General features: G+C 34.8%; 4 protein-coding genes across 4 annotated transcripts; 1 reads left to right on the top strand and 3 right to left on the bottom strand.

The window, feature by feature from the left end:
- Positions 1-1,736: 1,736 nt before the first annotated feature.
- LOC146138033 (uncharacterized) lies at positions 1,737-4,195 on the top strand. The gene is made up of 6 exons (XM_083394845.1): positions 1,737-1,821; positions 2,236-2,332; positions 2,461-2,585; positions 2,947-3,008; positions 3,070-3,188; positions 3,290-4,195. Exons 1-6 carry the CDS (start codon positions 1,791-1,793, stop codon positions 3,507-3,509), a joined length of 654 nt encoding a protein of 217 aa, XP_083250971.1. The 5' UTR covers positions 1,737-1,790; the 3' UTR covers positions 3,510-4,195.
- LOC146138032 (large ribosomal subunit protein bL19m-like) lies at positions 3,064-7,246 on the bottom strand. Its single transcript, XM_083394844.1, has 7 exons — positions 7,093-7,246; positions 6,872-6,987; positions 6,561-6,763; positions 5,392-5,521; positions 3,950-4,084; positions 3,717-3,835; positions 3,064-3,636 (listed from the first exon to the last, which is right to left on the bottom strand). The coding sequence occupies exons 1-7, from the start codon at positions 7,151-7,153 to the stop codon at positions 3,504-3,506; spliced, it is 897 nt and encodes a 298-aa protein (XP_083250970.1). The 5' UTR covers positions 7,154-7,246; the 3' UTR covers positions 3,064-3,503.
- LOC146138031 (acetyl-coenzyme A synthetase 2-like, mitochondrial) lies at positions 7,236-10,284 on the bottom strand. Its single transcript, XM_083394843.1, has one exon. It carries the CDS (start codon positions 10,206-10,208, stop codon positions 8,175-8,177), a length of 2,034 nt encoding a protein of 677 aa, XP_083250969.1. The 5' UTR covers positions 10,209-10,284; the 3' UTR covers positions 7,236-8,174.
- Positions 10,269-13,573, bottom strand: LOC146138030 (protein ecdysoneless homolog). The gene is made up of 2 exons (XM_083394846.1): positions 12,732-13,573; positions 10,269-12,599 (listed from the first exon to the last, which is right to left on the bottom strand). Exons 1-2 carry the CDS (start codon positions 13,504-13,506, stop codon positions 11,644-11,646), a joined length of 1,731 nt encoding a protein of 576 aa, XP_083250972.1. The 5' UTR covers positions 13,507-13,573; the 3' UTR covers positions 10,269-11,643.
- Positions 13,574-18,452: the final 4,879 nt, after the last annotated feature.

Below are 18,452 nucleotides of genomic sequence, written 5' to 3'. Positions count from 1 at the left end.
ATCCAAACGTAAACGAACCAAACATAGTGTCATTCGGGCCGTAGGTTGCCGACCCCTGTTGTAGGCTATATATGTCCACTCTGTTTTGATTACGTAAACGGCGATGCCGCCCCTAAACTATAGACGCTTATGGCGTGCTACGCTGTGAACCTGTATAAAATGCATTTTTGTATATGCGAATCTCTTTAATGTGTTTTGGCAAATTTTGCAATTAGCGCATGAGTTTGCTCTACAACAAGTCATTTTAAGATTAATGTTTTGTTACGTCATGGCATAACATTGTGAAGTCATCCCTTAACATTTTCGTGCTCCCCCCTACCCCCAACCACCCCGACTATTACTTTCACCACTGAACATGATTAAGCAATTGTTAACCTTCATATGTTTCGTTGTGTTAGCAAAAGCTTAGCAGAACTGAAGGTGCTATTTGCGTAGCTACATATTGTTCTGCTCTTGTTGAATAAAGTTGTTTTGTTTTGGATCTTTTTCACAACCTTTGTAGTTTTGCTTGGATCTTAACCTTCATACTTTATATTTGTGGGCATGCTTAAATCTGCTAAGACCAGCAAATGGATTTTTTAAGGGTATTTAAACACGAATAATGCTTAATCACGCAAAGCGCGAAACAAGTACTTTATTTTGTTGAGTTGGCGAAACTTTTAATAGTGAACGATACGTGATGCCTGGGACCCTAAACTTTTTTCACCTAATTGTGAGGCCTGACCATCGGAGGTTGGATAACTGTTATGATTTACGATTGCGGGCTTTATTAACTTGATGATCGTTAAACGAAGGAAATATAAGAAACCATGCAACAAAAACCATAGTGAGGCCTAATAAGTTCTAAAATAAGACAAACTAAGACAATTTAAAATTAAGCACATTTCTTAGAAATAGGCACATTAGTATGTTCTAAGACACTGCAACCAAAAACAAGAACAAATCTTACAAATAAACACGGTATGGTAATCCTGCGTATAAATCCGCTTTTTGCACGTCACGAAAACTTTTTACGTCATTTCAGTACAGCCATTTGTGATCAATCGTGAATGTCCTGACCCGACAAATTAATGCCCCCGAGCCGACAAAAACAGAATTTTCTCTTCTCGCAAATTCTTTTTGTCGCAATCTAATTCAGCCTATTTGGATTGAGATTTTAGTTGCATATGTAGAGGTCCCACCGTCTGTATTTGTTATTTACTGTGTTTGTTGTGCGTGTGCTAAATGCCTGTTTAAGTCGTTCTGGTATATTTCCTTTCCCTGCATCCTGCTCGTTAACTGGCCAGTTTTAATCCTCAACGCATTCGCTTTTACTAAAATGTTAGTCGTATATTTTCTACTGCAACACAGTCAACAATGCACGCCTTTATTACTGGCAACACGTGTTTTTACTGCGCTGTAAGCTCTTTTATTGAAAGCGAAATATGCTAAATTATGTGAATGCACAATAAATCTATAAGCGACCTGACTGTATGCTCTTTAAATTACAATGGCAGTTTGTTTTAGTTTCGATTTAGTGGAGTTCAGATAGTACGGTGGTCATGTCTCCCCTGTTGAAATATACACATATTTGTACGTAAGGCCGAACGATAACCTCATGATGTTAGAGCTACTTGTTTTATGACATCTCATTATGATTAAACCTTGCAAGCAATATTTTGACTTGTCAAATATAATTATTGCCCTAATAATGACTGATTTTAATGCACTTTAGGTTATTCCCCTATTATTCGGATTTTACGAGCGTATGGTGTTTTGCAAATAATTACACCCTGTATTTTTCTCGCAACATGTTCGCTAGATTATTTTTGACTAAACAAGGTAATTATGTTTGGTAATATTGCAAACGTGAGTCAATATAACTCTCACTGATAGTTTAGTGAAAAACAAATTTATGTATTTTATGTGAAATTGTCGCAATGCTGTATTACTACAAAAAAGATAAAATATTCGCGGAAACGAAATTAAGTATCGTGTTTGATATATGCAGTTGGAAAACTTCTAAAATTTATCGTAATTTCTGAGAAATGGTAGCTAACAAACACTACAACCCCAACCATGTGTAGTTCTTAATACTATGTAATAAACAAGCGTGTTAAAAATTGTAGCACAGCTACATTTTATATTACTTTTCATCAGAGTGTTGGAAATGAATTGTCAAATCCTCACCCTAACCTACAAATAATTTTATACCTATGCTTTTAACCTTTTCCTAATAGTGTTATATTTAATTAGGTGTTCATGTTGCAAGATATTTTGGGCCAATTAGTCAACACTGTAAAATCACAACCAATCCCAAACAAGATGATATAGAAAAAACAGTACAACAAATGTAATGTAGCATAATATTACTATCTGTAAAAAAATTATGTTATATTAAGTTGCATATATTTATATGGTAAAGAAAATAAAATTTTGTTAATTTTTTTTAAGTCCTATTTACATTTTTGTGTTTTACAGTGATGCAAAAGAAGTAAGTTCCACCACTTTTGCAAGAAACAAAAAGAGGGTTAAGGAATATGAAATAGAACTTATTAAAAAAGTCCAACAACATGAACATGATTTTTCCTCTACTGAAGCAAAAAGTAACCACAATGCTAGAATTACAAACTTTGTGGCCAATGGTTTGGCCATCATCATTGAAAAATAGATGTTATTATTAGTAAGGCATTCACCGGGCTAAAAAAGTGTTTAAATCTGTGTATATTCCAGATTGGGAAGTTTGGATTTTGCAGCTTGAAATTGCGTGGCTGTAATAACGTTATTTGTAAAATTATCATGCCTGAAAATGGAGTACTTTACTGATAACCAGTAGCCCGACTAAAGTTTTGCGCGTTTTAGCGATTGAAATAATGCAAAACTGGAAACACTAAATCTAATAATACATCCACCCTAAACTCAAAAAAAATATAGCCACTTACTTATTTTTGCTTTATCTGTATGTAGTTGCAAAGCTGACAGCTGAACTGAGAAACAAATTGAGACAGGCATATACTTCCAAAAAAACAGTATGTACAATGTGTTTAAAATGCAAGTAGTTTTGTAATGTAAAAAGTGTATTTTCAACAGCTTTACAGAATGCGGACCGTCATAAACCATAACTATGTGAAACGATGGCACTTGTTGAATAAATTGAGGAATTTTAGATTTGAAACATACTGCAAAACTTTAAAGGAATTGAAAATAAAGTAAGTCACCTGTGAAGGATTAGGACTGTTCAATATGTATTTTCCCTTTTGATATATTAATTATGTCACCGCCCACCATTAATTAAATTGTGATATCTCAGACATGTGCTGCCTCCAGAAGTTGAAGTCAGGCATACAGTATTGGCGGATAAGCTGGAGGACATGCGAATTCGTGCTAAGCATGAATCAATAGAAAAGCTAATGCGGAAAAAGAAAATTATGGATGAGTTCACTGAAACAAAGAAACGCATCAAACAACAGCTCACTGAAGAGCAAAGGTCATGTACGGACAAAAACATGTCAACAAGTCAGACGTCATGATGTGGCATCCGCAACCTCAATTCGCTGTTTGTTGTCTTTCATTTCTTGGATTATTTCTGGCTTTACTTTGTATAAATCGTAGTGTCGACAAATGTCAAAATGTCGCCAAGAATCCATTTCAATAAATCTGTAATATGCCATTTATTTTTAACTCTGTTTTAGGTTTGTACATTCAATAACCACATGGTAATACAGCAAAATACTCACCGCTCATTTTCAAGTAATTCCTCTTCAAGAAAGAACTCTTCAAGAAATACATTGTATGGCCGAGGCCATTGCTTGTGGTACTGAAAACTCCATGGCATTTTGTTCATTTTAACTTTTCCCTGTATAATTGATTGGTGTTCAACAATTGAAATTTTTAGATTTACTCAAGAGAATTTCCTTATCGTGTTAGTTCAAAGTTTGCAGATAAACACCGAGCTATCCAATATCCATACCTGAAACAGAGGCAGTTCTTCTGACGTAGGTGTTGGAGCTATGGCAGACATTTTCGGGTCTATTGTGCAAAGAGTGGGGTCTGCATCACGTAGGTAGCGTAGGTCAGTGTCAATCCATTTCTCCAATTGTAAAACCTGAAGTTAATTTAATTTATTGCAGTCAGTTGATCTATATTTAATTATATTTTGTTTTTACATATAACATTCTGAAAAATGTTGGCCTTGTGTTGTGCCCGCAAAGTTTTAAACTAGAGATCAACCAATATCACTTTTTATATATATACTTAATTAAATTGGTTTCTGTAATAAAAAAAACTTATCTGGAGTGAAAAGTTTTAAACTAGAGATCAACCCATATGACTTTATATATATATACTTGAAATATGGTCGAATTTTAATTTATTAAAAATAAAATATAAATAACATTTCAGTTTTTCTTCCTTTTTTATCACTCATTTTGCATTTTAACTTGGCATGATGCTAACATTTTTTTGGCAGAAATAATGGAAAATCTGTTTAACTCTTTTAAAACCATTGTTAGTAAACCTAAATTAGTAGGTTATTAATTTATTCAATAAAACAACAAGATATGACAATTAAATAGCTGTAATCTGTCTGCAATTTTGGCAGAAAAAGAACAACATAGGTGAATGCTTAGCATTTTAACATAAAATTTTAATTTAATGTGTCAATGGAGCTGTAACGATACAGTTCATAAATATGCATACTATAAGCCTTTATGAGGTCTGTAAATTTGAAAAAGTTTTTTTTCCATCACATAAGGTAAAAGCAAATTTATGTTGTATTTGTTTGCTTCATACAGGGTTCCCAACCTGTGGTACGCAAAGGTTTTTTCTGGTGGTAGTAGCTTCCGTTTTTTTCAATAAACCCTGGATTCAAAACTTTATTTTTTGTTTGTCTGATTTGTTTTTATACATTTTTTCCCCCCAAAGCCCATTCTTAGCCCATTTCTTAACTATTCCTGTTGTTTCGAAACAATGCAATCTTTAAAATACAGGCCATGTCAATTGTTGACAAGGGGCACAGTTTTTTTGTAAAGTGCATACCGCTGTGGGACAGTGGGCGTTATAATTATGTCAAATGATTAGTTTTGATAGATATAATCTACTGTTTTAAAGCTTAATACAAGTAGCGTTAAATAATGGTAGTTGTAAGCTGGTACGCATGACACTACAGAGCGCAAAGTGGTACGAGATCGTAAAAATGTTGGGAATCCCTGGCTTAATATTACTAAAAAAGTAACTTTAAAAAAGGTAAATGCTTAGCGATGTATTTCATTTGTTTTGTTATAAAACATGTGTATGTGCAAAACAAATGACAAATACCATTACAATTTAGCATGACAAACAGAAGAACAAATGGAGGCCAATGAGTAATTTGCAACTTGACACAATGTTCATGAAAATAAATATTTTAGTAACCTCAATAGATTGAATGTATGGGCCATAAAGATGGTACGTCATTTCAATTCCCTCTCCATCTACAATATTTCTTAAACAGAACTTGCAACCCAGACCGAACCCATCATTGTACAAACACCTTCCAACAAATCTGGAATAAATACCAACAATAACTCTGTAATTTAAAACAGTTTATTGGCGGCAGTTTTTGTAATGTAGAAGCTGCACCTCAATTTTCAAATTATGTATGTTTGTGAAATTATATTATATTAAAAAAAAGAAATTATATTAAATATTGATAGACCTTTGTCAAAAAAACTTGTTGGTTATGGATAAGGTTCATTTTAAACTCTACACCACATGATTTGTTTAAAACATTTAAATATTTAGCTATTAATAGTGATTCAAGTTAATAAAAATATATTGGCAATCGATTGAAAGTTAAAATTCCGGTTACTTTATGTTTTTTAAGGCAACAAACCATTTTGGCAGTCACAGCGCCAAACTTCCTCTGAACTAAAATTTAACCTGCTTAACATTTTTAACCACACCTAAGCAATTTAATAACTAATTTTAACCTGTGTTTTTGGAAACACTACATCCATATGGCACAAGCCCCATTTAATTAAATAAGCTATATTTTGTTTTTTGCCTTGTATTTTTGATGCAATGATATGATGGCAGTTTGTTTTCTAAAATTAAAAGGAATTACATTACAGTCCTAGTTCAATGTGCCATGTGTGTCTTAGGACAAGCACTACAAATGTTTTAAAAAGGTGCAGGTTGGTTGACTAAATGTACCTCCGACAAATATAAATGTACCCTGACAAATAGCTCCAGGTGTAAAATGCACTAAAATGATATATGGGTTTGCATTTAAACCCTTTTGAGTTCAATACTCTTGGACATCCATAGTTATGCAGTAGGCTAGGCAAAAGCAATCTGATTCTGTCATCGCTAACTAAACCATGGCCCAAATGATGTGATAACAAATGAACAAAGCAATATGTAGGCATACAATTACCAGTTTGTTCTAGCTATATTTTTTTTAGCTTTGTTGTCAAAATAAGTAGGATTCAGTAAATAGGTGGTTTATCAGAGAATTGCGATGTAGATCAAACATTTACAAGTTAGTAGAAAAATAGCAATACTTCTAGAAATAGTCCTAAACCTTGCAGACCAAAGGTAACCTTGATGTTTTGCCAATAGCGTTTTGATCTGCTATCGTTACGGCAAGGATGCTACCAGGGTAAAATTCTGGAATCTCAACAGCTTGTCTTCTGCGAAGGCAGTCCATTCTTTCCAAACGATATTTTAATTTGTTCCGGTGCCACTCTGGTTGAACAAGCGGTGGTACATATTCTTCACTGAATAAATTTGGGTCATACCGGCCCTAGTAATGCAATATTGTATTCTCAGTTTATAAATCACATACATAATAAATAAAACAAAAGTGTGATAACAGCCAGTAAATAAGTTATAAAGCTTTAAATGAACTTACTTGGGCATAATCAGTCTCTTGATCAGCAACTTTAAGCTTAGGTCTGGTTGGTGCTTTAAAAGAATGATTTCGGTTTGTAGAATAATTTTCAGTACTGGATGGTTTCAAAATGTATTCTGAAAACAAGCATAATCTGCAATTTACACTTAAAAAGCATTTATTGTTTCAATTTTTTAGTTGCTTTACATAAGTCAAAGCAGTCTGACGTAACAGGCACCTACGATTTAAATAGGTTGCAATGGAATTCCACCTATGACTTGGTAACAGTCTGCAAGTACTCATCTTCCCACAAAAGTTTTTCAGCCAATTTTTAAATGTTAAGCAGTCCTATAAAAAATTGGTTGATAGAAGATCTGTAAAGGAATCTGCAAAAGTGTAAGCATGTTAAATTATTTACCTGACATGAATAAACATATAAATATATATGAACATGTAATTGATGTCAAAAAACAATTTTTTTATTAAATCAATGATGTCATTAGTATTTTTGAAATATACGAGCTGGATCTAAAACCACTTCTGGTACAGTATATTTTAAAAAGAACACCGATTCTACATTTTTAAAGCTAAACACCTTATAACAATATCAGTGTGGAATTTGTTTGTTTTTTTCTTCCGGTTTGGAAAATGCAATACTACATTGGTTAACACTTTCAAATGATAAAAGATGTCAACTGCCAACCATAGCTTTAAAGTTTATGTATGTTGCCAAGTTATAAACCAGAGTTTACAACAATCTTTTAAAGGAATCTTTACATATGCATTTAGTTATTGCAATAAAAATGACGGTAAAATGAGAAATTTTGCACTGCAACATTATTAACAAGTATCATTATTTCATGTAACACTAAAAACAAAAAAGTAAAGCCTAATACACTACATGTGAGGTGTGACTCATCCTTACTTTACAATATCTTGGATTATAAAATTGATGAGTGATGAGTCTGATGACATACACACATTTGTGACATGACTCTTTCATTTCAAAAGTGTTTAAGAATGTAACAGCTGAGAAAAGCACACTGGAAACCAAAGAGAAATTTTTTAAATATTTACTTTACACCAACCATAAAATTACAATACAATTTGTGCCACTTGTTTCTCGAAACCAAGATTTATGTTTTTGTGCAGTGAAATGAGTAACAGTATAAAAAGTGTATCCCATATATAAACTAAATGGTAAACAGAATATTGCACACATGTGTAAAAGTGACTACATATTCACTGTTATAGGCTAAAATGATAATAATTATATATGGCAAACTCTACTAAATATCACATACTTGAAGAATACACCTGGATCCTATTTGTTAATCTCCATAGACCTACGTAATTTAATGAGCTTTTCAACCACAGCTGGTTCTGCCAAAGTGGTAGTGTCCCCAAGCTGTTTAAATTCACAGACTGCAATTTTACGCAAAATTCTTCGCATTATTTTTCCAGATCTGGTTTTTGGCAAAACGTCTTCATCAGCAAATAACATGAGGCGGGGAACAGCAAATTGTGCTATCCTCTGTTTAATCATGCCCTGTAAATCCGACCTCAACTGATCCATGTCAGTAGTTGTGCCCTGTTTGGTGATTACATAAGCAAATGGTTCCTCACCCTTAATAGCATGCGGGATTCCTACAACTGCTGCTTCAGAAACATCTTTATGTTCAGTTAGGATATCTTCAACCTCAGCTGAGCCTTGTCTTATGCCACTTATGCTCATTACATCATCCATCCGACCAGTTAGTTGATAATAACCATTTTTATTTATCTTAATACCATCACCAGAAAAGTAGTAGCCAGGATATTTTTTAAAATAGGTTTCCAAAAACCTATCATGGTCTCCATAAATGGTACGGGCAATACTTGGCCATGGATACTTGATACAGCATGCACCATTTGCACCGAGACTTGTATCTTCCTTTCCATTTTTATCCAAAATAGCAGGTTGGATTCCGAAAAATGGCCGCATAGCAATGGCAGGTACAATTTCGGCACCAGCACTTGATGGCCTTGGAGCAATGGCTATTCCACCAGTTTCTGTTTGCCACCATGAATCTATCACATCACATCTTCCACCCCCTACTACAGTACGGTACCATTCCCAAGCCTCATGATCAATTGGTTCCCCAACACTGGCAAGTACTTTGAGTGATGAAAGGTCATACTTCTTGACAAAAGAGTTGTCAGATCTTAACAAGCTCCGAATACCAGTTGGAGCACAATAAAATTGGTTGATTTTAAGTCTCTGTACCATGTCCCAGTACCGACCTGGATCAGGATATCTTGGTTTACTTTCAAAGAGGATGGTTGTGGCACCATTAGATAGTGGGCCGTATACTACATAGCTGTGACCAGTTATCCAACCAATATCTGCAACACAACCAAATACATCACCCTCTTGATAATTAAACACAAATTTTTGAGTAACGTTGGTATAAAGTAAGTAGCCAGCTTGTGTGTGTACCAAACCTTTCGGTTTACCAGTGCTTCCAGAAGTATAAAGCATAAAAAGCATATCTTCGCTATCCATCGCCTCAGGTTGGCAAACTTTTGAAGACTTGGCTACCGCTGCATCGAAATCAATATCAAAAGGACCTTTTGAAATAGGTGCCCCTGTACGCTTGCTTACTAAAACCCTTTTAACAGAGGATGACTTAGCAACTGCCTCATCCACATTTTTTTTCAATTCAATTACCTCTCCACCACGTACACATTGGTCAGTGGTCAAAACTGTTTCAACACCAGCATCTTCAATTCGTTCTGCCAAAGAATCAGGCTTAAATCCAGCATAAACTACACTATGTATTGCACCAATTCTAGCACAAGCCAACATTGATGCCACTGCAAGTGGGGAAACTGGCATGTAAATGGCAACCCTGTCACCTTTGTTGACCTTGTGTTCCTTTAGGCAGTTTGCAATTTGGCAAACCAAATCCAACAACTCCTGATAAGTGACCATTTCTGTTTGGTTTGGCTCATCTTTTTCCCAAATTAGTGCTATCTTATCAGGGGTTTTAGCAGCATGCCGATCAACACAGTTAACTGAAACATTTAACTGACCACCCAAAAACCACTTGAAGTCACCTTTATGCATGTTGCACTCCATTACTTTATCAAAAGGTTTCATCCAATCGATTCTGGACTTTCCAAGAACACCCCAAAATTCATTGGGATTTGTGATGGAAAACTTATGTAAATCTTCATAACTTCTAACACCTTTAAAACAATCAACTTCAGGTATGTCAGTGGAAAGAGATACATTTGTGTACGCTCTGGTGACAACCGAAAGCCATCTGCTTCTAATGTTTTGAGTTTTACAAAGAATGTGTTTTGACCAAATCATAATTGGTACACAAAAAACAATTATTAAAGTTTTTTTGTTATTATAACAACCTAATCACAATCTTAAAAAACAATAAAAAAAATATGTCATTAAAATGCATTATTAAATATCGATATAATAACAATTTTTCAAATACAGTCCAACCTCAGTTACCCAGACCACCTAAAATACGGATCTCAAATATACACATTATAAGTTATGTCAAAATGTGACAATATAAAAGAAACCTCCTATTCTGTTTGAAGTTATGTGTAAATGTGCAATTGAGTTTAAAGATAAGGCAGCGAGGCAATTGTGACAAAAATTGCAGCTATTTAGTTAAAAAAAAAACTTTAATTTAGATTTTGATACCCATTTAGCACAGAAAACATATGCTAATGAGGCCCATTGACCCAACAGCTATTAGGCTTCACAGAAAACACGTTAAAAGTTCACTTAAAGCACATAAATGCAGTTACTAAAATTGAAGTTTTGAGTCACAGATGTGTTACTCACGATACAATAGACATGTTATAAAGACGGTATAAATTAGGTTTACAAAATTGATGATATATATCAGGGTTAGTACTAGATTAAAATTGGTGTTTGCCAGTCTGGGCAGTGTCTACCAATCAGCAGTTGCCACAACAAAATAACATTGGCTGAAAATGTTAACAAGTTGTCTGCAAATTTTCGTCCTACCTAAATGTTTTCCATAAAGATTTAATATGCCTTTCTTTTTGGTGTGCTTTCATAATTCTTGTAAAGACAATCTCAATTGTTTCCTGGTCTATTTAATAAGTAGGACTTCTACCCTGTTTGGAGCGCTTGTTTAATTAATATTTGTAGTTGCAGAGCATGTATCATTAGTGATTTATGCAACAATTGGCCTTCGGTATTCATTGTTTAAGATATTATTTTGGAGAATAATTGATTTCAGTAGGTCTGGAAACAATAGCAACAACAAATTTTTGCTTAGACATGGGTATCAGAGTTACATGAAAGCAATCAGAAAAAAAATCTTTACTTTAACCGATTTTAAATCAATAAGACATCAATTTGCAAGATAACCAGCAATATTTCCATTAACTTATTATTACCATTCCTGGTGTATTTTACTTCACTGTGAATGATTCCTCCAAACTTTCTGCATGTGATTCAGACAACTGTTGCATGAGAAAAAAGTTTCTACCATTTAATTGTCACATAACAGGAAGTTTTGTGTTCTATTACCTTTTGAGGTCTGGGTGTACAACCAACAACATCAGGTCAGGTATGTAAGTAAAAGTATGTGTTGATTGAGTATCAATTACCACTACATAGGATTTTGATGATGATAACATTTATAACATTATTGACAAATATTTAAACAAATATGATGAAAATAGTTTATGTGAAAGCAAATAATAAATCAACTTACTAGATGCCAAATTGTAAAATGATAACAATTGTAATATTAGTTAACAAGGTCTATGTTTTTTAAATCCAATCCCAAACTTTGAAGTATGTTTGTCACTGGGCCTGAAGTAGCAGATTCATGTATCATTCCCTGCAAAAAATTCTGTGCAAGATTTAAATCAATGTTAACATCCTTGCTTTCATCACTCAAATTTTTGTCGAAATCGTCACTGGAATTGGACTTGAAACTTTTCCCAACATTAGTACTTGCAATTTCTTCATCCATCTGGTTCATGTATTTTTGAAGAGTGGGATCAATTTTATCATGTGACAGCGCATTGTCATCACTTAGCTCATCTTCACTGCTTAAAAAGTCATCAGAAAGTCCATCACTTTCCAATGGCCAATTGGTGTTTTGTTCTGATATATTTAACATTGAATTAAGAGAAGCTAAAAAGTCTTGAGACTTAAACTGAAGCCCATCGTCCATTTCAACACCCTCAATATCAGAAACCTTTTTAACAAAATGGTGAACTTTCTTTATTGAGGATTGGATTTTTTCCTCTTCAGGTCCAATGTCGGAAGTTTTGCTTCGTAAGTTTTCAAAGCCATTATTCATATCTTGGACCATTTCTTCAAGTTCCTTGTTGCCAAGATACAACCAATCATCTGAATCTTCCAGAGGCAAGTTATTGGGATCAAACACCTGAAGATTTGTTAAGCTAGGTTGATGTTGACACTCCGATAGCTCCTGTAAATAGTTAAAAATCTTTGGTAGAACTTCAAGGTAATGGCCAGATTTGTCACCTAAAACAATAAAATCTTTATAATACTGTTTTGCCTTTTCCAGTAACCTTTGATGCAACTTTGAACCTTCAATTTCACCATGAAAATATCCCATTTCTTCTAATGAATGAATAAAATTATTAAGTTTGATGGCATCCACACTGGCACCATCATTTGTGTCTTTACTAAAAGGTTTACTTTTGGAACAAAGAATTTCAAAGCCATGGCAAATTTTTATTCCCAAATCAACACCCTTTTTAAGGTTTGAATACAGATTTTCCTTATTGCAATATCCACTCCGCCTATCAGGAATAAATTGCTGTTGTTGTAGTTGGGCATAATGACATTTAGTCATTGGAATTTGAGTCCATTCTCTGTCATTCGGTAAAAAGTGTTTGAATTGTCTGCAAGCTTTTAAATCTATTGGATCCCTCAAATAAAATGCACTTACACATGCGGATATTATGGAAGGATATCTATCCAGAATGTAAATTATTTTTCTACTAATCAACACATTCACTTTTACAATGTTATCTTCTGCCTCCTTTGGATAGCGACCAACACGCTTCACAATACATTTGAGAATGTCAGATGATGCTTGGGTCATCCATGGACAATTACCAACAACATGAAGAGACTGTTCCAAAGTTGGATTTCCAACGGGAATGTAGGGGATCTCAGATGGACTTTTTGGTTTCAAAACAACATGCAAAACTCCTTGACTAATAAACACACGGTTTAAACTGTTATCTGGTGTAATCCATTTTGGTATTACATCAGCAGTTTCAATCAATAAAAATTGTCCATCATTATCATAGACCATTGCAATAAGTTGTGGATATTTTTCAGTCAACTGATGAAGTAGATAAACAATATACCATTCATCACCCACATATTCCCCAAAGTTTGTTGATCCAGACAGACAGGGTATTTTTTCGTGATTAGACAAACATAGGTTAAATGATTCATTCTGCCATAAGTAAGTACTTGTTTGCTTGACAATGTATGCATGGCACTCTATAAGAAGTTTATTCCAATCAAAGCTTTCATCAAACTCTTGTGACAAAACATTTTTATGGAAGATATGATATTGTACTACATCTTCAGGAATTCGCTTTTTTCCAAAGAGATCCATCCATATAAGTTTTTTAATTCAAAAAAGCACCAGCCATATATATAGTTCAAATAAATTATACTAAGACAGTTCTGTAAAATTATAAGTAAACAATGAGTTAGGAATAAAAACATAACCCTAAGCCGGGTTGTGATTTTGCACTTACCCGCTGGTCAATGGGTTATTAATATCAAATCATCAAGCCCTTGTATCTACCAACGTCATATTTTCATATTATTTACTTTATACAGAAAAGGTTTAAAAAGTTTGCCAAAAAACCTCCCTTGATTAAGAAGTTAAGAGCATTTAAAAATAAATTATTTTGAACACATCAAAAGAAAATATACATTTAAATGCTATAAGTTAAGTAAAAATGTATGCAAAGTAAAACCTACTAATCTTTTGGAAGTGAAAATTGCATTTGGACAAGGTTTAGATGTCTTAAAAGGCACTTACCAATTAAAAAATTGTCTATGTTACTCGCTAAATCATGAAGGTCTGCAAATATTAAAAATCCAATTTTTTTTGTATAGCAAAGTCTTTCAAATAAGAATGGGTAACTAGACTTGTTGTAAAAACATTATAACCAAAACGGCAGTTATAGTTAATTATGAAGCGCCAATTGGTATAGACCAGTGGTTCTCAACCTTTTATGCTTCGTGGCCCCCTTTGAAAGGCTCTCGACCCTTGTGACCCCCCTTTGAAAAAACAAGCATTGTGTTTAACATATACTTAGTAGTTTTACTTTTTCACGTTAATAACAAATATAGCCATTAATCAACGAATAAATCCACTTACTTCTAAAAATTGTACAAATAAGGCATTTTAATTTAAATTAACTTAGTTAGTCATTACAAATCTTGTTCTTTGACGCCACCTGGTTATTTTTTATATTCGGCTCTGTTTTGTAGTGAGCCAAGCGATGTCGCCACATTCATCAAGATGATTTCTTGATTTTCTTTTATAAATGCGTGCCTATTGAATGTTGGCCTAAAAATGACCTTGCATATTTGAATAACCCTGTAGCATACTTTATGCAGTGTATGATGGAATGTTTCTTTTGCGACTGAACGCCTTTATACGAAATTGCGAAACCGTTGCACCTGGCATTGCACATTAGTTGCTCCCCAAACAGCATTTTTCTGACACTTGATAATGAGGCAAGGGTATCGGCAAGTAATAATTGAGCGCCCGAAAAAATGCTGACGTTGCACTGCATGGCTACGTAATAAAGCAGCACAGTAATTGTTTTTCCACAGCGACAGGCCTTTAACCAAACTTGCCAGTCGCGAACGACCAATTAGGCATAACTTTCCGCAATAAAACAAATAAAAATGATCTAATATTCTACTTTAAAGATCCCTATACTGACAAGTCAAAGCACGTTTAAAAAAATGGGTTACAAAACGCTAAAAGAAAGGTTTACAGTCATAATAAAAAACACAAAATTAAGTTAACTGGTAAATGCCGGAGCTTGTTTGTTAAGCTGTATATTTCGAAAACTGCACTGAAATGGCATGTTTTGCATAGTAAACCACCACAGTGCAATTCATGTCACTTCACGCGATATCTCGGGTGTGCAGTGCCAAATTTCAAGCTGTACAGGTGTACAACAACATTTACGTGCACCTAAGGTAATGAATCCTACCATAACTGTGTACTTATTTAGGTATGCACACAAAAATCGTGTGTGCACCTGTCAGGTTGGAAAGTAAGGCCGGCGCTGGTCTAGAATCCTACCACAGTTCTAAAATCAACGCACAAAATTTGAGTTAGGGTGCGGGTTAGCGTTCGGGTGTGGGTGGGTCAAGTATTATTATATTCTTTGTTTAATAATAATACTTGACCCACCTTAACCCAAACGCTAACCCGCACCCTAACCCAAATGGTGTTTCGTTGTGGTAGGATTCTAGAGAGGGGTTGGTAGCCGAGGTCGCATATACGGGCGTTTATGTCGCATATACGGGCGCTTGTAGGTCGCATATACGGGCGGAGATGTCGCATATACGGGCGTTCGCATAATGTCGCATATACGGGCGAATTTCTCTACCGAACATACTGTGTGGTGTAAGGCGTCAAAACGGCGTTCGAATAAATTTTAGTTGGCCATTATAAAATGTTTGTGTTGCCTGACAGTTATGACGTCATATCATGTCTTTATCGTGACGTCACACGAATCTAGTGGTGTAGTAAATTACCATATATTTGGCTAGGTCGCATATACGGGAGTTCGCATAATGTCGCACATACGGGCGAATTTCTCTACCGAACATACTGTGTGGTGTAAGGCGTCAAAACGGCGTTCGAATAATTTTTTTAACTTAAAATTAAATAAATTCATTTTTTATGTTCCTAATCCTTCTTGTCACTTCAGTCGCTGTCCTCAATAGAAACACTGTGTTTAATGAAAAAATCTAGTTTGATATATATTACGCCTGTTATTTATTTTTCATTTACTTATCTGTTGTTTTAAACATACAAATAGCCTCCCGCAAGTGAGTATACTATTATTATTGCAATATTGTTGCGTTCTTTTTTGGATTTCGCGATATTTTATTTTACGTTTTACAGTATTTGTTTAGTAATTGTTTTCTTTAAATAAAAGATTATACGATTTTGCTGCCAAATTTTGGATTGGCTCGCTGTATATCGAAATTTACCATGGAGACAAAGCCATATTTTATGACGGTCAGCTAACCGACAAGAAATCAAGCAAAATGTGAAATACATTACCAGAACAAAAATCGAATGTATGATGTAACAAAATAACCTTATATAAACCGTTTGCTAATTTATAGTCTTATTTTATAGTTTTGTTTATATTTTTTATTTATCCAATACAAATGTATTTTGAGTGTGTTAATTGGCAGCTGCTGTATTTTGTTAGCAAGAATCGTTAGGACCGTCAGTATTACAGTATGGTAATTGACTACACCACTAGATTAGTGTGGCGTAATTACGAAGACATAATATGACGTCATAACTGTCAGGCAACACAAACACCTTATAATGACCAACTAAAATTTATTCGAACGCCGTTTTGACGCCTTAAACACACAGTATGTTCGGTAGAGAAATTCGCCCGTATATGCGACATTATGCGAACGCCCGTATATGCGACCTAGCCAAATATATCGGAATTTACTACACCACTAGATTAGTGTGACGTCACAATGAAAACATGATATGACGTTATAACTGTCAGGCAACACAAACATTTTATAATGGTCAACTAAAATTCATTCGAACGCCGTTTTGACGCCTTAAACCACACAGTGTGTTCAGTAGCGAAATTCACCCGTATATGCGACATTATGCGAACTCCCGTATATGCGACCTAGCCAAATATGAGCTATTTACTACAGCACTTGATGAGTGTGACGTCACGATGAAGACATTATATGACGTCATAACTGTCAGGCAACACAAACACTTCATAATGGCCTACTAAAATCTGATAGAACGCCATTCCGACGCCTTACACCACACAGTAGTATGTTCGGTAGAGAAATTCGCCCGTATATGCGACATTATGCGAACGCCCGTATATGCGACATCTCCGCCCGTATATGCGACCTACAAGCGCCCGTATATGCGACATAAACGCCCGTATATGCGACCTCGGCTACCAACCCTGATGGGATTCTAGACCAGCGCCGTAAGGCCTTTTCCCGCTCAGCCGCGGTCGTAGCCGCGCATTTCATGTAAAATCAACGTCAAATGTGGTCAGCCGCGAAAAATCGCTCAAACGCGCAAAATTTCCGTCGAGGTAACGGATATAGTACTCCATTTTTTAGGCGGAAAATGTTATTATAGCCGCGCAATTTCAAGCTGCAAAATCGTCTCCCCCGCGCAAAATCCAAAGTTTCCAATCTGGTGCACCTGCCACATGCAGACTGGCCAAACAATGCATGCAGCAATAGCATGCAGGTACTCTGTTTTTTACGATCTTCCAAACGTTTTGTATTTGCGAACCATCCTTGGGGTTTGTTCAGACTGCACACCTCTACAACTGCTAATTAAACAGGAAATATCAAAAAGACGCAATAAAAGCTGTGAGGGCAAATATAAACAAATGTCAGCACAGGAATTCGTCTTAGCATATAACGACAGGCGCGCAAAAAGCACAACACGCCATTAGCACAACCACGTGCTTCCACACAGCTGCTAGTGTTTTCGCAGGTGTAAATTAATACCAAACATATACACTGGCACCAGAAGCTACACAGCACAAAAGCCATCACAAAGAAATACAAAGGCCAAAATAAACATATTTACGACAAAAATTAAAAAAAAAAAAAAAAAATATACCAAAATATTAAGAATTGTCTATACATTATAAATTTAATAAAAAATTATAAAAATTAAAAAAAATATTAATATTCATAATTAATATTTGCAATAAAATAAGGAAAAAAAGCTTGATCCATTATTTTACCAAACAAATTCGGGTTGCGCAAGAAAATACCTTTCCAGTGAAATAAAACTTGCTATAAGTTTAATGGGGGAAAGTATTTAATAGCGCCGATAACCGATATTAATATTCATAACCGATCGCGGCCATCTTGATACTGCTCCAGACTGCTCGATTCTAATCCTTATCGCGGCGATTTTTAAGCGGCTCCAGTCTAGTCAATTCGACTCGGAATCGAACAAGATTTTTACACGCTGCTTTTGTCTACTCTATCTTCTTAGAGAAAGGAATTTTGAAGAAAAAAATTAAAGTTTAAAAAATTCCTATTTACAACTACACAGACGAAATATCGTGATTTTTCATCCTGGTAACATCCGGCCAAAACGATTCGATATTGCCAACTGCCCCAATAATGACCTATATTAAGAGGAGGACAGTGGTCACACCTTTCTAATGATACCCCATTTGTTATAATTTTGGCTTGGATAAGTGGTTCAGTCGGCGATAGACGATAATCGATATTAATATTCATAACCGATCGCGGCAAATTTTC

The sequence above is a fragment of the Ascidiella aspersa genome, chromosome 7, assembly GCF_963924565.1.
Source record: "Ascidiella aspersa chromosome 7, kaAscAspe10.2, whole genome shotgun sequence".
Taxonomy (NCBI): domain Eukaryota; kingdom Metazoa; phylum Chordata; class Ascidiacea; order Phlebobranchia; family Ascidiidae; genus Ascidiella; species Ascidiella aspersa.
The sequence above is the reverse complement of the archived record's forward strand: the minus strand, read 5'-3'. Positions and strand labels throughout refer to the sequence as shown.